Source organism: Cardiocondyla obscurior, linkage group LG12, assembly GCF_019399895.1.
Source record: "Cardiocondyla obscurior isolate alpha-2009 linkage group LG12, Cobs3.1, whole genome shotgun sequence".
NCBI lineage: Eukaryota > Metazoa > Arthropoda > Insecta > Hymenoptera > Formicidae > Cardiocondyla > Cardiocondyla obscurior.
Window position 1 is genome coordinate 3,617,305 of NC_091875.1, and position 21,151 is coordinate 3,638,455.

Consider the following 21,151-nt stretch of genomic DNA (forward strand, 5'->3'; position numbering starts at 1 on the left):
ATCGGAAAAAAAAAAACGGATAGACGTACGTGTTTTAAGCGCGCATTTCATATTTAATAACTTTTTTTCTTTTTTTTTTATCTACAGCCACGAGCGGGGTGACAGCATTAACGATCGATCGACCCGACGGTAACCCGATAACCCGGTGACCCGATGAGGAAATCGACCGCGGGAGAGACGCTCGATGTGTAAGAATCGATCGGCCTCTCCATCGACGGAGCTTTCGCGGGCTTCGCTCGTACACACATTTTCCATTAAGACGGAATAAATTCGCGAGCCGGCGAGCGTCAAACAGTTGTGCGTGGGACCGCGATAATGGCGATACAAATTACCTGTCGGAAGTCAACCTAGTTTTTGGGTTCACCGACTCCCCGCTGCGAGTTCACCTTTTACGCAATTAACGGAGCTGCGTGCCGTTTCGCCGGAGCGTTGACAATACCGATTGTCGACGAGGGCCGTACGTACCGAGCATGATTAAAGCAAGCGAGGGGAATAATACGCCGGCATTTAGCGACGCGAAAAGCGTCGGATATTCCGCGCCGTGTCGCATTTACGAAATAATGAACGGGCGAAAACGGTTCGTCGCCAGCTACGGTTAGTCGCACTGCGAGTCTGCGTGAATTCCTGTCTTTACGGCGTCGACGATGACGGCGGCGGCAGTACCGTTAGAGAATATCCGGGACGCTGGCGTTCCGTAGAGAAATTGGTTTACCCTCGTTCGTGTTTTCGTCCAAAACTACCCAATTAAAGCGTGAAGGATGACGATCGTAAAGATTAACTTCCGAGAGAGGAAGAGAGAAGCGAGTCGGGAAAGGCACGGAAATTTTTATAACTTCAAAATAACTCGTATTAACTCGTCCACGTTACAATGGAATGCGTATTCAACTTTAATGCCCTGCGTACGTCTGTAGGGACGCATCATTGTAATGTGCGCTTCAACGCGAGCATTGAACGAGCACGTTCCTATCTTTCTCTTTCTCTGTCTCTTCTCTCCAAAATTTCGTGCTAAAATACATTTCATAAAAAATATACTGCGTACGAAGGTACACGTGAATAACCAATATGTGTTGTATCTACTGTTACTGTAATAGAAGATAAAAAATATCATAATATAAAAACGGCGACCGATAACAGAGGAAAAAAACTCTTTTTACAAAAAAAAAAAAAAAAGAAAAAAAATTCGCATATTTAACAGTGCAAATAGTTATTAAATGTCTTCTATTTTTAAAAAGCGTTTGTTCCGTACGCGTAAGTATTTACAAGTTTTGATTGTTATATCTTTCTAGAAGAAATTAAAAAAAAATATCAGCATTCTAGCGCTGTTTGTACGTTTCATAGCGGAACGGTGGAAACAACACGTCATTCCCATCCACTTCTCCCATCGCATCGTTACGTTTGTTCAGCGAATATAAATGGCAAAAATTATCAAATATGAATTTTTGATAATATTTAATATAAATTAAAAAAGAGACGTACGTAAAATTCAGTTTTAATTAAAAAATTTAATTGTAATTGAGAGCGAGAACGGCGACGTAAAACAAAAAAGATATTGTTCCAAAAACGTCATTGATATTTCCGTTCGTAATTATTTCCACTCAAGAGATCGTTAAGCGATAAATGTTGGATAATATTAAAAGGTAAATTAAATCATGCGTTTTCTTCGAATTAACAATTTGTTCGTGATAATTTTCCTCCCTCCCCTCAAAAAAAAAAAAAAGGCCAAAGTTTTATTAACATCAACGAAAACATTAATCGAATGAAAATGCGCGAATTTGAAACGGTCTTCATATATCTATCAGATGATTTTTGCATGCAGGCAGGTTTATCATTATAAAAATCGATTTTCACACACGACGCAGCGTACAGCGTTTCGCTATCATAACGTAACATCGAATGTCGGCACAAATCACTGCGAAAATCGAATACCACAGCGCGGTGACGTTGAAAACTATAATAGTGCCGCAATGTCCTGACCGCCAAATGTCGCGATATTTACGGTGGACCTATCTGACGTCGGTCGCCGTTAACCAAAATTAACTAAACACCCTATCATAATTGACGACTACGTGACGAAAAGAAAAAAAAAAGAAAGAAAAAAAAAAAAACAAAACAAAAAAAAAAAACGGAAACGTGTGGCAAAGTTTGAATAGAACCGAGGGATGTTGTCTACTCGACTGCTCCCATAAAGGAAACTCGTGATATTCAACAATGAAGCTTATGACGTGCGTTGCGGCGTACGTCTTGTCACGGCTTCGTATATTCAAATAGGAACCCTACGAGTCAGTTGAGTTCAGCTGTACATCTGCCTGTCGGACTTACCCTGCCCCTGCAGTCACCCACGAGCTCACCCATTCAAGCTGGAATTTTCTGATTCACCGCGAACAAGACTGCGTCTCTGTATCCGATATATCGATGTTAATAATTGATAGCGAGACGGTAACTTTAAAATACGAGTGATTCAGAATCGCGAAGTAAAAATAGGCAAGTTCGAGAAATTAAAACGTTTTAAATAAGCTCGAGATAAAGACGCAGGGTAATAAATAATTAAACTTTATCACCTTAGCACCGAATGAAGTACGAAGTAACGTTAAATCTGAAATTCGCTCCCCGTAATCGCGAATCTTTTCGGAGAAATTTTTACGTCGGAGGATTCCTCGGTGAAAACGCCGTTCGACGAAATAAATCTCTTGACCTTTTACGACTCGTACGATGCGTGGCGGAGCCTACTTGATGCGGCAACGCTCGCGGAGTACGCGCTCACGTTATACCGGTGCTATCGGCGTCGAATGGTGGAAGCGGCCACGTTTCTCGCGGCGAACGTATCTCCCGTCATTGGGTCGCGTAACGGTAAAACCGCCGGTCGACTCGACTCGTCAACGCTATTGAGGATCATCCTCTTCCGCCGTGCGCGCCATTTTGTGTTTGAACACGTTGGAGCATCCTGCCGCTTCTCTTTTCCACTCGTATTTCGTGCAGCAACGTTTATCTTGCCTCTTTTCGATTTATTCGTCTACGAGCCATTTGATTCTCCGCTCACTCGTTCATTTACCTATTCACCTATCAGTCCGTCCGTCCGCACGTCCGTTCGCTCGTCCGACAAATTCGCTCGTATATCTATTCATCGTGATGTGTATTGTCCTATTATTTTACCCCGATCTTCTTCGTGCCTCGCCGTCCAAACAGAACCTTTCCTCCTTCTTTCGCCCTCGCTAATACTCGCGAATTCGTAGCCGTCTCGAAAACGCGCCACTACAACGTTATTCTTTTAAACGCCGAGCAAGGTCCAGCGATTTTTAACCGCGGTCGAAGAGCTTGAAACATTTACAGCGCAAAAGTATTTTTGAAGAATTTGTTTGAATTCCTCATATCTTGCAACGAAAATAAGAGAAAAATAATGCTTTATCTCATTGTTATTAATGCAATAACCAATATTGGATTACAACATTAAAAGTGAAAAATCGTGTTCAATTTTTCACGTAGAAATGGTATCATTAAATAGCATTGGCACTGTATCAATATTGCAGCTTGAAATAACGCGAGTCTACTTTCGAAATAGAACGTCACAGTTTCGATTATTAGCCAGTAATGGATTATTATTGGAGGAGTATTGATCACTAAGGCAACGTTAAACCAGTTTAACGGTATCGGCAGTTTTTTTCCTTGGGTTTTTAAAAGTTGTGAAGGCTGAAGAAGAAAAATGAAGGAAGTTAGATGGGATATGAAAGATCAAGAGAGGAAGTTCCGCAAAATTTAATCATCTTTCGGATTTAACGTTGTTCTTTGAAAAATCAATGTGATCTAAAATACCGAGGGCAAAAAATCCCCTCCATCGAACTGATATAAATGTCTAATGGCTCGAGCTGGCGAAAAAATGGCAATTTTTTTGTTTTTTTCGCGCGGCAGTCCAGATGGCGAGGCCGGTTTTTTCATTTCTTTCCGTATCGATACTCCGCCGAGCTTTTCAGAGAATTATATTTTCGTACGTATGATTTCTGTATATCTCGCGTATCTTCCACTCGTCCTCTCGCGCGCGATATGTTGCAAGTGTTGCCATGATTTGTCGTCGCGAGACGGTTTCAGGGCGACTTTAAACCGTGACGTAGTGTGCTCCGCGAACGAGTGAGTTATGTTGCCTGACAGAATCAACTTTCTTCGCCAGGTTATTTCGTTCTGTTCTACATTTTCTTCAAAGAGACTCTTACTTTTGCTTAAATCCATTTCTAAGTAAGTTTCGTCGAAAGTACCCGGAGCTTTGCGTGCGCTACGCGTTGCGTGCACCGATTTCTTCGCGACAAGATACGGCCGTTTAAAAATGGCGCATTAATCTTTTTTACCGTACCGGGATCGATCTAAGAAGTGGAGCAAAGACTTACAAAGGGTGTCGGCGCCTTTACCATTCGTCACTTCTACCGGTCGCAGTTATCGGGCCTTTTCAATCGTCGATTTCCACATCGGAACGTCTTATATCATCAATATTAAATATCTACGCGATTGAAACGATCGGAAATCCAATGGCGAACGTTACGTCCGTTCGGCGGAAAAACTTTGCAAAGTTTTTTTTTTTTTTACTCTCGGAATAAACGGCTCTCGGGTTGGTTTTTTTTAAAAAAATTCTTTAAATCACAATTGACCTGCCTGCGACTGAAAATGGTTCCAAAGGACGGTCTCGTATATTCCGAGATTTCTGCTTATGCCGCGATTATGCGTGCCGCGAGAAACGGGGTGGATGGAGCTCCGGCGCCAGCCCCTATAATATATCTTATTGTTGCGCGCTTCTTTCCCACCCCCGATTCCGGTCGGCGTCCCTTCATTCCAGTCCGCCCCCGGAATCGCCTTTCTCGTTATCGTCCCTTTGTAGTCTTACTTTGCGGCTTTCCGCCTTTTTGTCAATTGCGCGACGGCGGATCTAAATTAAGGTTTTGCCCCTTTCCGCGAGCGTCTCCTTTGCTAAAACTTTCTTCCATAATGAATGCTTAACCGCGAGGAACGGTCGCATGTTGCATTGCACGCCGATTCGCATAACTGCGCGTCCGCTCTCGTCAAAAGTATGACGAGCTATGTAGGGAACTATGTATACATACGAGAGCATTACATTTCTGCGCGAACGACCCGCTATATACTTCTAAGCATACGACAATATTATAAACGTACCGTCACACGTGGCACGCGGTGCGGGCGCGCGACACCGTCCTCGCGTTATGCAAAACGTAAAAGAATTATCTCGGTATATTTCTCGTACGTCGAATATCGATGTCGTATAAGTAATATCGCCGACGGTAGTGTCCCGACGTCGCGGCCTGACATTGGTCCAGTATCAATATAATAGAGAGGAGTCGCCGCGGCGTGCTCTTCCTCTCGGCGTCCTTTGTCGACGGACGGTCCAAAGAACACGCTTAAATTCATCAATTCGGCCGTAACGGAAATTATTACGAGCCGTTCTATTAGTTGTGCTGTCACGGCGGCGAGACTTGTTACGATGCGTCATGCCGCCCGCGAACCGCCGGTGCGCAGATTCTACGCGGGGCACAGAATTCGCGGGGTATTGCAAACAATTTGCGCGGCGCGTGACGCTCGGTGGCTGCGGAACAACAAACTTTCGACAAATTAATGGCCCGATAGACACAAAGCTATATCCCGGTAATCGATATTTATGGCTGCGTGCGCCGCGGCACAAATGAACAAAGCCGGCCGCGTATATCACCTGAGGGCTGGGAGTAATTAAGACAGCGCGTAATGCATAACGGATAACTCGCGCGACGTCCCCGTCGCTTCCCGTCGCGAGATTCATCTTCGCACCGCGCGTCCTCGTCAGAAACTTTACGCCACTGATGATCCAAAACCGCCGCGCGCCGCACCGCTCGAACAAAAATTGGAAAAAAAAAAAAGAGAGGAGAAAGAGAGAGAGAGAGAGACGGCTATTCCCCGCAACATCTTTTTAATTGACCGCTCGTTGTTGTAGTCATTATCGCGAAACGTTATCCCGAGAGATCCACCGTTAAAAAGGCAAACACTTCGTTGCGCCTTCTCTTTTTTTTTTTTTTCTATGAGATTGGAACACCCTGTATAACGTGGCATAACGAGGTTACGCGCAATATGGACTTGCGTAAATACAGCTTAGTCATGCAGCTAACACACAACAATCGTACCGATCTCTCGTGGGTGTTCGATCGTGTGCATGCACGGGCGCACACCTTTACTCACCGGTGTGCCAATTGCGAAACTGTTAATACTGCATAATGCAAGACGTGGCGACACACAACGCACCGCGTACGTGATAGATTTTTTCGGCGGCCCTTCGTCCGGTTCTCTCGCCAAAGAAATTGTCCCAACGTTTCACAGAGAGAATGGTAATGAGACGCGAGAGAAAAAAATTACTTTACAGATAAAAATTTTAATTCACGATATAGTTATAGGAATTAACGAAAAAAAAATCCGATAGAGGAATGCTCGGATCGCTGTTCGATTCGCGGTGCTCGCATTTGCATTCATACATATATTCGGAATTAATTTCCCATCTCTCTTTCTCTCTCTCTCTCTCTCTCTCTCTCTCTCTATTTTTTTTTTTTTTCGTACCAAGGTCTGGAAAATCTGCCAAAAAATGCGGTGTAATTTCCCGCCCCGAGCGTTAAATTTCAAAATTAATCTCGGAAGTAGCGTGCGGTATATTAGTTCTGAAATCAGGCCGCACAAAGTTCAGGTGACTCAATATAATGGTTGGAGTGTAACGCGAACGTTTCGCTGATTGCGCCAGCGGCATATGAATTTCCAAGACGACGCCGCGCGCGATTTTAAAGCGACTCGATATTCCAAGCGACACACCGTGCAATATTAAAAGGACACAAGATTAGCCAATTGGCGTAAGTAAAAGCGGTCGTGTGCATCGATCGGCCATCGCGGCAGCCTCTGGGCAGAGCAATTTCGACGCGAAGGCAATTTCTGCGACGTGTTACTCGGGGCGGGCTGCGAAAAAGTTGTAGAAATCATTATCTCGTGGCAGGCGATAAAGGAAGCGATCTACAAGAACGCGCAGATAGAACTTCGGATAACGGACGTTTACGTGACTTACAGCGATCTTACGAGCGTTATCCGCCAAGCGCTGGCGCGGAAAAGGGAAGAAGAGGAGTTTAATATCTTTCGTATTTAGCTTAAAGCACAATACAAGGAGAGAGCTTGCGCGCAATACTTTGTATTTTTCTCGGCTGAGCTTTTCTGCTCCTAGCAGGGGAGTGAAATTGCGTTACGAGTTATTTGCTTCGCACTTATCTTATTATTGGTTTCTCGTGATATCGATAATTTCGAATTGCGATCGAAATCACTCGAGCTTCTTAAACGCAGAGTTAGTTCTTTTTTCTCTCTCTCTCTCTCTCTCTCTTTTTCTCTTTAAAAGCATTGCCGGTCGCGTTAAATTCCTCGTAGAAATTAGCCGGGAGCTCACCCGAAGAGGGGAAGCTTTCGCAACCTGAAATTTCGTTTGGTTCGCGCAGAGCAATATTCCACTCGTTAACAGAAACTGTTTCCACGGTCAAAATTCGCCTGTCCCGCGTAGGAAGTGAAATTCAACACGTTGTCGAAGGAATGCCACGTGGTGTCGTGTTCCGAACGCAATTCTACTGTGATTTATTGTCGCACGGTTAAAACCGTAGCGAATGTTGAAACGTTTCCTGCGCTGGAAAGTCACCGCGCCGGGCTGGCCTGCGGAAAATCACGAGGAAGACGTAAAAAAAAAAAAAAAAAAGAGGAATTTCAATAATATTGACGTCGCTGCGATTGGCGCGGCCTTGATAACTCGGTACGCTGTCTCGTCTCTCTTTCTTTCTCTCTTTGCTCGACTATACCGCGCCTCATAATTTTATTCTAATTGTCTCTGAATATATTGGGTATTTAATAATTAATTTCCAAATCCAATAATTAGATAACCGTCAATGCGAGAGCAAAACAAACACGCTGCGCTAGACGTTTAATAGATTCGTGAAATATGACGATACCGAAATTAAATTCCCTTTCTCCGTTCGCGCACTGTATCCCCGACGTCGGTTAATTTAATCGAGTTTTAATACACTCCGGAATCCCCCCCTTCTAAATTTATCTTCCCCAATGCCGCCCGGGAAACGGCGCCGGTCTCCGGCGAGAGCGTGCCGCAGCTTGGTCGCACTAAATCACGCGAAAAGCAGCCGCGGCGAGAGACGAAAGCGTCTTTCGACGGCTGGGTGGGAGTCGCGCGAAAACCGCGAAGCGCCCGGGGAAGTCGGGAGCGTTGCGACGTCGGGACGCGCTGCGCCCGCGCCGGTGCAATTAAGTTTCGCAACGCGAGAGGAAAGAAAAGACGGCGGCGCTCGAACGGCGAGGTATACGCGGGGACTTGGGCAATGCCGTGGTGCATTGCGCTAATAAGGAAGCCTGGCATGATGTACGCTCGGCGGTACTGTTTTCCGGACAGATTTACGGTCTGGCGGACAAAAGATCGGGACGCGAGGCGGGTCGGGGCGGAACGAAGACGGCGGCGGCAAGACGAGAGCTCCGCGAAGAGCAAGAAGAGGAGTATACGCCTCTCGACGTAAACTCGCTGAAGCTATACTCCGTTACTCGCGATCGCGAGACAAAGGAGGAGAGAGCGAGGGAGTCGCGCACCTCGCCAGACGTCGACGTGACTGTCAGCGCGTCTTTTTCCTTCGCGACTGCCGCGCAATCGACGTAATCTATATACGTGTCCCCTCTAAAGTGAGAAAAGATGTTTCGTCACTTTGCGACTTTACACCTGAGCTTACGCCACGCGAAACGGTCGCGTAAAAAGGCGCACGAGAGGAGTTTCCTCCGTCTTTTAAATTTGTTTTCGCGTCGCCCTCGAAAAACAAATGTGCATACAAATCAGCTGTGCGTCTGCGATTTCCGTGTCAGATGTTGTCGTAAGGCGTGAATTTTGCCGAGGAAGGGGCACAAAAAAATGAATAAAAAAAAAAAAAAGTAATAATAAAAAAATAAAAATAAGCGAGACGCTCGAAATATCGTTTCAGACAAAAATAAGTAAACCTACTCACCGCGCAATGTAGAAGATGACGAGTAAAAGGAGTGCGACATCGCGGAGTAAATTACTTGGCGTTTCACTTTATTTACTTGGGGATGCCCTTAACGAAGGCCGCAGCTCGCGCTCGCGTTCTCGAAATTTTCGAGAGCGCGAGGCGAAGTTACTCGAAATTCTCACAGTCATTTCTCGCACCGATGGAAACCGCCTTCGTGCAGAAGAAAAAGGGGGGTTGGGGAGGGAGGGGAAGAGAGAGAGCCAGGGAACCACGATGAATTTTCCGCTAGGAATATTATTCCCGCCTGCGGGCGGACGGGAGAGACGACGACGCTACACGAGCATGGCAAACACGGCGGGCGATCGACAGCGACGATCCCGGGGACTTCCAAATACTTACCGGATATCTGGAATCGCCATCAGACACACGGCAAAATGTGTTTGAGTAAGCGACGGGAAGTATAATGAGAGCCAGGGAAAACAAATTAGCGTTATCGCAATGACGAATTACACGGTCCAGGGGAGGGACGGACGACGACAGGGGGGAGGGTAGCCTTTTGCTCGCGGGGCTCACGCTACCGTCTAGAAAATTATCGCCGGCGAATCTGTCACACAAAACGGCAATCGCGGCCGTTGCAGCGTAGTTTGCTCATTGCGTTAATTGCATTAAATCATTATTGGATATTTGGACGGAAAGGCGGGGAGCGTGTAAGCCGCAAACCAAAAATATGTACACTAATTCGGGTAATGCCCGGTTATTAGATAATAATTCCCAGCAGTAATTTGCAGTAATGCAAATTAACAGGCGATTATAGTTTTCGAACGATTTCTATGAACGCGGATATTTGTCGCGCGAATTATAATCGGTCTTCGAGTTGTTCGCAATGCCCAAAAAGGGGACCATTATCCCGGCAAAATTTCCATTATTAATTCAATCGCGCCGTGTGGATAATCTCCATTAATCGCTCTCAATTATTAGCGGCGTCGGCGTCAGCTCGATTGCGGAGGTAGTTCGTCGCGGGTGTCAAAATCGAGAAACATCTCTCAACCCAAGCGGCGGCCAATTTCGTAAAGCCCATTAACGCGCGACGGTTTAGTCGGGGGGAGGGAGGGGGGGGCTGATACATTCGCGATAAATCGCGGCCGGTCTGAGAACAAGAGCGAGCGTAATCGCGAAGCGAGGAAAGTCGAGCGACCGCGCGATCTCGATCAACGATTACGCCGGTTTAAGCTCGTTTACGTACGCAGGGGGCGATAAGCGATTGCCCGGGCGGGCACGGCAATTTTTTCACATTAATATGCCTGCTAATGAATGCACGCGATATATACTTTTTTATCCAAGACGTCGCTTCGCATGCGGCACGCGACGGATTAATGTCGTTGCCTCTGTACACGTACGTGTGACCGTGCACGGGTGTGGGGCGCCCGGCGTGATCCGTTCCAGATTAATACTACACACGGTCGCCGTTTCTGAGTCCTTACGTTTCGGCGGTTTACGCAGCCCTCCATAAATCAGCTCGCCGCCGGGGTTTCGGAACCGCAGCCGATACGGGGATCGTTAACGATCGGAATTAATCTCCCGATTTCCGCGCGCGCGCGCGCCTGTACATATTTGCACTAAGCGTCAACTTTAATTTTAATAGAATTTTTTCGCCCCCTCCGTCTTGGAATATTACGAGCCGGTGGAAATAAAGTTCCACCGTGGAAGTTTTAATTTTCTTTTCATCATACAAGTACAAGGAGACTAGGGCATAGAATAATTGGATTTCAAGTTGGGCTTCTGTCCGGTGAACTTTTCGTGTGTATCTCGCGGCGTGAAAAAAATAACTTGTACCGATACATCCCCTTCATAACGCGACCTACATAATATGTTTCGCTCGTGTGACGTGTTTGCGAGAAACGGGCTTCTCTCCGAGCGCGGGGCGTACCGCCCCGCGCGCGCGCCGTGCGCGATACAAATATGAAATTATTTTGACGCAATTAAATGGGCCGCATTAATACATTCTTTTCAGTCGGGAGCAATAACAAATTAAATGAGTAACCGGCTCGTCGCGTCGATCGCCGTATCGAACGCGGTGCGTGATACACGATGCAGGATGCGTGCTGCAACATCCTGTAGTATTAATCGCGAAACGTGCCGATCGGCCTTTAACGCGAGGCCAAAGAGCCGCGAAACGGGCACGAACGAACGAACGTCGGCATCGCGCATGGTAAATACCTCGAGAGGTATATTATTCATCGATATTATCGATGCCAGAAATCAATTGTTTATGTACCGGTGTTCCTCGCACGCTCGGCTCGGGCAACTGTGCACTATCACATGACGCTCTGAAAAGATCTTCTCATGCAACGCGAGTAATCAATACGCATTACCGTCAGCGTAGTAAATTTTTTACGAGAAACATAACGAGACGTTTACGACGGCGTTTTAATCGGTTCTGCGTTAAAATTGACGGCGCACGCGGGCGGGAAAAGTTTTTATTTTAATCGCGGGTCGTCAAGTCGCTCGACAATCCTTTTCTCCTTTTATCTCGGGCTTGTGTGTTGATTGAAGAGCGAGAAACGGCCCCCGCGATACAGAATCGAACGGGAAGTTTCCGAGAAACAAAGGAGAAAGAATATCGAAATTCTCGTGGTCTCGCAGTCTTTTCCGTGCCACCCGCCTGTTATGTCACGCCGCAATGTGACCGTGCCTTTGGGTGCTCCCTCGCGCGGAAAATGTATATAGGGAATTTCCTTCGTGCGACTATCGTTCTCTCGTAAGGTAAACTTCTCGCTTCGATAATACCGCGGGCCTCTGTGCGATCTCTCGTCCAGGCGACGAGTCGCACATATTTATTCCACTTTGCCAGAACGTGCGCCGCTAATGGATTTTAGTTATTTAGAAAAGCCCGGCTTATAAGATCGGGTTTATTCCGCGGATGGCCGTAGCTGAACGGATAGCTTCACGTGACTGACGTCGATCAGGCCGTCTCTCCGACGTGACGGTTCTTCGCGTATCGCCCTCGAGTATTTTCACTTTTCTACCTCACCGCCCATACTTCGATTTCGTTTTTTTTTTTTTGGAGAAAAAAAATAAATTTAAAGAGCGATCAAGTTTAGCCACGTTGCATTATACGACAAATTAATGATAGTATGAATCATAAATTTTTTTCGTGCTTGTAAAAAAAATGTCATATAATAATAAGAACGTAAAGTATTCATATCGACGAAATATTCAAACGAGAGTATTATGTGACGCCACGTATTGAGTAACATAGTATGATAACGTAGTGTGAAATTAAAACTAGTATGACATTATAGGCTGGAAAAGTAACACGAGACGGATCCACGCGTTTAATGGTAGAACCTGCAAATATAACGCGCAATATTTATTTATATTCTACGCGGATTAAAATAATTGCAACTACATTTCGACTAGTTTCTCTCGTTCTTGTTTTTGATCTGAAATGCAATATTAACCCGCTCCTCGATTTGTATACGTATGTACCTATGTAGCGGAAAACAATTTCATAATAAATTTTTAATTTTCAATACCGATCATTAACTAATTTCGTGACCAAAAGAAATATATACAATAATTTCACCAGACTAGTTAACGATCAAGCATTATTATTATTATTTTTTTTTTTTTCTTACGCGGCATAAACTGCATTATACCGAGCCTTTGCATTTGTGACCACCCGCCCAAAAAAATATCCTTCGAATTTCGTTTGAAAAGGCAACGGTCTCGTTACCTACAATCAATCTCCTTTGACGAGAGCATATTTTCGCGATACCCTGCGTTTCATCCACGCCCAACAGCGTCCGTGGGCACGACACAACAAAGCGAATCGTTTAATGTTCGCGACGCGACAATAACATTGCGTCGTGGCCAGCGGCAGCCGAACCTTATTTCACCGCGTCGAATATCATCGCCGTAGGCATTCCTGCACCGCGTGCGGCCGCGCGATATTGGCCCTCGTACGTCCGAGCAATATGACGATGAGAGTCGTAGTCATAACGCATGCGAAAAACGTGCACACCCCTTCGGCGGAAAGAACACACGGCCAAACATATTACCCTCCTTCTCCGGCCCTCGCTTTTGATGCTTTAAACGCGATATACCAGCACGTTCATCGGCTTTCGGGATCGACCATATGGGTGAGGTATAAAGCAAGACGTATAGAGTGTCATAGAATGAGTCGCCTGCCTTCTATCAATCATAGATGCTATAAGCTATTTCGAGAGAACTGGATTAACGATTTTTTTTTTTTTTTTTTCTTTTTTTTCTTTTTTAATTTCGCATGCCAGTCGAAAAAAATAGACACGACGGAGGGACAAAAAGAGAGAGAAGGACATTGTAAATGGATAATCGAGGGAAAAACATTTTTTAAATCTGAGGTATTAAAGAATTTTATTTCATCCGGTCGAATATTCGGTTCTCGCGTTTAATTTAATTCCGAGGGCAAAAATTGCGATTCCACGCGACAAAAGAGTTTGCTTTAATATCCAATCTTTTAAAGTACCCCCGGCGCACTCCGCGCGGAAAAATACGAGATTTCCGAGCGCGCTCGGTACGCATCGTATGACAAAGCTCGCCTTTTTCCCGCCGCGGGAAGTAACGCAGATGTTGAACAGCCTACTCAATACTGCAGTATTCAACCTTTGCAATATCTTCTCGTGCGAAACGTACGGTGAAAGTTGGGAAAACTGCGCCTCACCTCCAAAGTTACAAGCCGTTCTCTCTCGTCGAGCCGACCAGCAGCTATCGGTGTACGCGCGCGATGTGCGAAACGATTCGAAAACGGCTCGGATACGGAATATTTTTCTCTCTCTCTCTCTTTTTTTTTTTTTTTTTTTTTTTTGCAACAGTCTCGACCCCCGAGCGCGAACGAAATAATGCTCCGTACGTGCGTGCGCGTTTACCTCGGACAAATGCGCTCTCTCGCCCCGACATTCATTCCGCTTCCTGCCTTTCTTCCGTCGAGTAATATAAAGAATTAATTCCGCCACCATTTTCGGGATAGAGAAAACGCTCCGGGCCGGCCGTATCAATGTAGACCTCGCTATACAGTGAAAATATTTGACTCTCACCGGCGCGGGATCAGCCGAGAGAACAGATAGCACAGTGGAATTGTAGTAACGCTAAGGCGGACAGAATACCGAAAATCCATGATGAATAATACCTGCGTAACGATAGCCGGCGGGCGTCTTCACCGAGGCATCCCTTAATCAGTAACGATCGCCGGTTATCGTTCCTAATCCTGATTGAGTGAAATCGTTCGTCTTCCTCGTACCGCGAGCTCACGCGCGAAATTAGAAGAGCCATCAATTCAAACTGCTACGTTTGAATGGGAGAGGAGAGAAAAAAAAAATAAAAGGGCGGCGACTCGTCGTAATTTTCATTTTTATATTCGCCGTTAAAAATCTTTCCCGGGGAGATTATCTTCGAATTAAAATTCCATTAAAGTGAAATCCACCTGCGAGCGCGATTTTCCCTCCTTCGCGCCCAGGAATTGAAAATAAAGATGGATAAGGCGCAATAAAGAGGCGATATTTCGCGTAATCGCCGCGTACGCGGGGTAAATAATTTTTGATTCAGCCGAGACCCGCGGTTCGCGGCGAGTATAACTCAGGGTTACTCCCGCGACGACAAGAAATAAGGGGGTCGTTTACAAAGGCCATTAATCGCTTATATTTCGCGCGCGCGAGGAGAAGAGGTACGTCGGCGCCCTCCTGTGTGCCATTAACACCGAGACGCTCGTAATCTTCTTTTCGTAATGCAACAACGGAGCGGTAACGGTGCTCTCGCACCTGCGTTGCAACGCGGACGCGTTAAAGAAACGCTCGCGCGCGCGCGCGTGCCTTGCTACTGCTGCTGCTGCTGCTGCAGAAAAGCGTCGTCGAAATTTATCGAGTGGACAGACAGCTTAGAAGCGCACGACAGGGAAAAGCAGCGGCAATAAGAGTGGGAAATTTATTAGGTCCGCCGCAAAGACGTCGATCGATTACTCGGTGCCGCGTCGCTTTAAATAAACGCTTGTCGCCGGTAAATGTCCGCCGATCTCCCAGTAACTGACTGTCTTCAACCAAATAGCTCTCTCTTTGCCTTTTTTTTCCCTTAATTAACCGGCGTAATACTCTGCGAGACATTCATCTGATAAACTTCTCTCTCTCTCTCTCTTTCTCCGGTTTTTTTTTTCCCTGGCGCTACTTTTAAAGCACCTTAGATGTTATTTCGAAGACACTTGTGCAAACCAGCCTGCGTGACCAGCGCGATTAAATCTATCGTATTTCAGACGAAACGCAGGTAAACGTACTCGAAACGCAACTCGTTCTCCCTTCCCTCGCGAGGTAAATGTATCACCTGCGTTAAGAAGGAGCATCGCGATTTCCAATCCCGGCTGCTATCCCCTCCCGCATCTCGGGGGCCGATTAGCGGTTAATTACTTTCCGATAATTCCGCGGCGCGATAATGCTCGGCTCGAATCGCGGATCTCTTCGTGGGAAGCGGCCGTTTGACGCAGGCGGGCGTCGTTAGCGCGGCGCGCGACCCTTCCGAGGGCCGGCCTCGCAAGCCCTCCGAGTCTAGCCGAGAGTGCCGCCACCCTCGATCTTTGTTTGTCGGTTACAACGCGCGTAACAACGTAATCGCCCGTAACTGCGCCGCGCTCCGATGCAACGCCCCCGCACCTAATTACGCCTCTCCCCTCCCTCTCCCCCGCCTCGCTAATTAAACCTCTGTGTGCGGCCACGCGAACTGTGCCCGGATCGCGGTAAAAGGGACTGCGGTTCGCGATCGCTTGCATATACGACCGGGCACGAACGCGAGCGCGAAATCGGCGTCCTGGCTCGCGGGCCGCGCCGCCGGGATTCCGCGAGAAAAAACTCAAGTTTATCGCCTGCAGGGTACGGAGACCCATAACCTTGGGCGTATGCAAATCAGCCCTCCCCACTCACTTTGCCGTTGTAACATTGCGAATTCTCGTTGCGAGCCACCGCGCACGATGAGCCGAGAGGCAAGAGCGAAGTGATTAAAGCGGAAACCGGCGGCTGTTTGGGTTACCGCGCGTTTGACATGCCACAAAGGGCCGATCTTGTGTAACATCTTACATCGATGTGCACGGCAAAGACGCATCTGCATTTCTGGCACCCACGAGCGTTGTATAGTCGCGAGCAAACTTGCCCTTTATTCCCACGCGATGTTTAGCCGTGAGATTTACAAACAGGATTCCACGCTCGATGCTTTTGTATTTTTAAGTTTTCCCATAATTGCAAAGACGATTGATTGGAGTCTGCGTTTAATCCCGCAAAGTAGCAAATGCGGCTTTTCGTATGTGCTCGAGCAGCGAATAAAGTGAAACTGACTGAGAAAGCAGCTTAAAGGTCCCAGAGGAGGGAAGATGCACGTCCGAGAGTTAAGAACGTTGATGCAGTATTAACACGCGATTTTGCACCGCTACATAATATCGATGACGACATAGGTTAAAGGTAGCGTTTCCAAGATTTATCACCGTGGACATTTAATTCCGTCAAAGAGACGAGCAGCTCATTTACGAGAGTAAGACGAGCCCGAAAGGAAATGAAAGTAGCGAAAGCTGATAGAGGGATCGCAAAAATTTTGCCTGCAGCTCGAGTGGCGATAAGTGTATTTTAAGCGGCCCGATTAAACCTTAAATTTTACACGGACAAATTGCTATTATTTTCAGTTGCATTATTCCTGACAAAGACTGATCGCGGTCATGCCGATGCTGCTTGGTTGCGCGTTCCGAGGCAGTCTTCCGTGAAACTACTTGCTGCCGGGAGATCGGCAGCGTGACCGCATACCCGCGGCTCGTCCTTGGATTACAAATTTTTCTCCGTCCACTTTTGCAACGCCAAGTATTTTGAGAATCCGCCGTGGCGGTCGGCGAGGATCTTTCTTTGATCGTCAATTCGAGTGGAATGAGGTTGGCTGCACGGCAGGCGATCTAGATTATCTCCGAAAGTCGCCCGCGGGCACCGCGTTTCCAGAGCGCCGATTTCACGTCGATCTCGCCATCTAAGAGTCCGCCATATATCTCGGCGCGGAAAGGCAAGAAGCGGCGAAAACACGGGAAAAAGCGCTCTTTTGTGCTCCCGACGATATTTCTGTCGCGCCGCGCGTTTCCTAATCGATCCTGCAGTCGATGTGGTTATAACGCGAACCGTCAGATTTCCTCCACGCGGTTAACGACTGGGAGATATACCCCCCCTCGTCGTACTCGCCACTTGGCGGTCCCTCCGCTCATGATTTTTATATCCAGTCTGTTCCCTTTCGCGCGGTCTACGTCGTTTCGCCTTTGTCCCCCATCGATTTGCGGCACCCGAGTTGGGGCTAGTTTCGTTTCGATAGCGACGGTGAAATTCCCGATATCTTCCGTAGTTTCCGCGGAAAGAGTTACGTCGTCGGGCACAGCTGATAAGTTCGCGCCCTAATCACCCCTCCGCGCATCCACCTTACCCTTCTATACCCGCCGCTCGAGGCACTTTTAGTCCCAGCTTTTCGTTCGATCTAGCGTTTACATGCCGTAGCCGTGCCGATCCACGTAAGAATGATAACGTTTCGCGAACCGTCGCGTCGTGGGTGCAGCATCTTGATGAAACAAAACGGGTGGCCCGACGTCGACGTCTCGATGCATCGCGCGGCTCGGCGCGGCGCGCCGTTGTAGATTGTACGTACGTACAATCCGCGACCCACGCAATCCATACGAATCCGGTTTCCCCCTGGCTTCCCCCCTCGCCCCGCAAAACCGTACGTGTTGCGCTGCGCGCCGCAGCATCATCAATTTATCCGATATATTTATACGAGGTAGCGGCGCCGAGGCTGACCGGCTCGGACGAGCCCGCGGTGCCTGAATCGTTGATTAATTAACTGCCGCCCCGTGTTTCGACGGAATTAGTTTTTAATCATAGCGTCCGCGTTCGTTAGGGAAACCTCGTCCACGTCCGGGGGATACTCACCGGTGCAGAGCAGCAATAGGTTCATTATCGCGATCCGCGTGCGGCGGCTGACGATCCTCGGCTTTCTATCCATGGCTATACCCCGGAGAGATGAAGAGTTCGCGGAGTAACTCGACACGCGCGGGACAGCAATTTCACACACTCGTGTTTTTCTCCGCGCACGGCGTATATCCTCTTTGAAGCGGCGGGGAAACACGTCGATCGTGCCGGAACGATTGGCAGCGATCGAGCAACAAACGCACCTGTCAGTAATTTATCACGTATTTTTTTTTTCTTTTTTTTTTTTTTTTTTATCACGCGGCCTTCTTCACGCACCTACTTCTCACAGGCTCGTGACACCACCCGCGCACAACATATCCGAGTGACGTTCACCAGTGACGCAAAAATGTCGCGACGACGAGCACAGGCGGGCACGCACGCCGCATCGTCATTTCCTCGTCCACGTCGAGATTCTCTTGCCCCCTTTTCCTCCCGTCGTCGGTCGCTACCGTCCGGAATCCGTCGTCCGCGAGTAGGTACACGTCGGCGACACGGCCGGCGGCGGTTTTACGCCAGCGTTGACGCTGCGGCCCGACGGTGCATCAGGCGAAAGACACGGCGACGCGCTCTTCGCGGCCGATTCGCGCGCGATCATCGCTCAACTGCGCGCACGGGGATGAAGCTCCATTCCCGCACGAGGCGGCGGATGTGTGTCCGTGCTGCTACGTTGATACCCCGTGTACGTATGCGTGGACCGCGTGCACCTGACGGTATTAATGGCTTTCTGCGGTCGGAGATTTAAATCGGGGTCCACCGCCTCCTCCTCCTCCCCTCGCCGCGCCTCTACTCTTCGCCTCCTTCTCCTCTTCGTTCCTTATCGAGGATAGTTTTCCGTCGAGCGAAATTACCTTTCCCTCTGTCCTTTCCTTTTTTTTTTTTTTTCCTCCTCTCAACGAAGGATTATCGTCCGGCGAAACGGGCCGGCTAATTTTCCTCTCGCGAGCTCCCGTTGCCGGAAATCGAGGGCGAAAACCTTATGACCCAACTTGGCGCGGAACCGAAACTGGGAAACTCGTCGCGAGCCCGTCGACACCGCCAGTGCGTTTCTCGACAGTCGCACTGCAACTGAGCCTGTGATCTCATCGCGCCTTTTGCTACCCCCACCTGAGAATCTTCGGTCCCCTCCACACATCACCCGTGCCGCCACGCATAGTGTGCCGCGTCGTACTACAACCGTCCGTGGCGGCCCGAGTGCAACGTCGTCGGCGGAGACGGTGGTGGTAACAGGCCAGAGCCGGATGCACGGCTGCCAGAATGCAGGTGCAAGAGGCGCTAACTCCGCCGTCCCGTCCTACCGCGCTGCACCACGACTTCAACTGAGAATTTTGACGAAATCGCGAATCCTCCCGGAGCGACAAAGAAAACGGATGTCGGGGAGAAGAAGTTCCCCCGCCGTTTCCGTCGCGTACGATTTCTTCCCAAGCCCCGCGTTGTTATTCCGTCGCGTTTTAATCTCGTTGTGTCACAAAGTGGCTTTAAATAAGGGCCTCGGGGAAATGTGGTCTCTGCTGCGCATATATGGTCCCTCTTGAGATATGCACCGGCGAGTCAAGTACTTGGATGACACTAGGAACTACTTCAACTCGCTCGTAATAGTGCATTCTGGCTATCTAAAGAGAGAAAGAGAGAGAGAGAGAATGAGTGAGCGCATTACGTTTTGCCCTCTTGAAACGACGCTGAAATTTAATGAAGGCGGTAAATTTTTGTAAACCTTCCACGACCGGTCGCGTTTCACGGTACGAAGCATGTTTCTCGAGGGGTCCAATATCACGGAGAGATTGCACAATTACACCCGGCGTTGCTTATTGCAGGAATAGGAAAACCGATGCTTATACAACCGAACGTCAAAGCACAACAATTAATTGATCGAATTTAGTAATTTCCTTTCGCAGAACGCTGCACTTTATGCAATATAAATTAATCCCGTCGCGATGGAAACGTTAATGTTATTATAATTTAATTTTATCAATTCACAATTAATGCGTGCATCAATATGCAAGCAATCCGAACGGGTCTCTGCAAAGTAAAAGGGATCGAGGCGCTTGCGACGCACTCGCGAGGTAACGTTTAACGCGGTCAAGTTTTAATAAAGACGCGGTCAATTAAAAATATCGTTCGGTATGAGCGCGGTAGGAAATTGCACGATAAATGAAATACGTAACACGCTAGCAATAACGACGTCTACATTTGGACATGCTAATTTTGGCAGAAGGCAATTTTGTTGAAATTTACATAATTCTCTAATTTAAGTCCGCTAATCGGCACCCATATGGTTGCGTTGCGACTGAACGAGTTTAATTATTTTAATTACGTAATAGACGCTCCGGCCAATTTTGCTTAATACATGTATAGAGTTGAGCGACATGGGATAATAGACTTATCTGCTGTCTGCGCTCATACGCGAAGCTTTTCAAAAAGTTTTCCCTTCGCTTTATTTCTTTCTCGATATCTACACTTCCCTTCCTCGCAATTTTCTGTTATCCTCTTTCAGCGTTTATCTAATCAGCACTATCGGAATGAATTACATTCGTTAACTGTATTATAATCGAATTACGTTAATTCTATTATAATCAGATTAAGATATATTAACATTGTATCAACCATCGACCAACTATTAATGTTATATATATTATACACTAGCTGTACCAAAAGAAATAAAATTCTCGAAGACGTGATTGAAGTAATCGTAATTCCTTTTATTTCACCCGAACCGTCTTACTTCGCGCTTTCAAAGCGCAACTCTACAATTTTAGAGGCATCTAAAAAATATATTCAATCAAGAAGCATATAAAAAATTCAACTTGTCATCCCACAGTACTTGATAAAAATTTCAAATAAACTCTCGGCTCTTTTTTCACGTTTAAAACTCACTTCGCTCGGAGTAAAAGATATCTCTTGCCCTGGGTATGAACGAAACGCGAGCCAACCCTGTCGACGGCGGCGGTGGCGGTGGCGGTTAAATAGTGGGGGATACCCATGCGGAGGGACGAAAGGGACAGAAGGGTGTTCGGTGAACGTTGGGTCCCCATCTCGTGCGAGGTCGAGGGCGCAGGAGCGAATAAGGGGGGCAGGGGCGACGGGGACGAGGGTAGAGGTGCACGACGGCAGTTTGCCCCCACCGATCCCTACGGC

General features: G+C 47.5%; 1 protein-coding gene across 1 annotated transcript in view; it reads right to left on the reverse strand.

Annotated features, from left to right (window-relative positions):
- The window catches only part of Ed (hemicentin protein echinoid), a 29,734-nt gene extending 10,595 nt beyond the window's left edge, over positions 1 to 19,139 (reverse strand). Inside the window, exon 1 of the mRNA XM_070664491.1 lies at positions 17,981 to 19,139. Within this exon, the coding sequence (XP_070520592.1) occupies positions 17,981 to 18,053 (73 nt within the window). The 5' untranslated portion in view covers positions 18,054 to 19,139. The remainder of the gene's footprint in view (positions 1 to 17,980) is intronic.
- Positions 19,140 to 21,151: the final 2,012 nt, after the last annotated feature.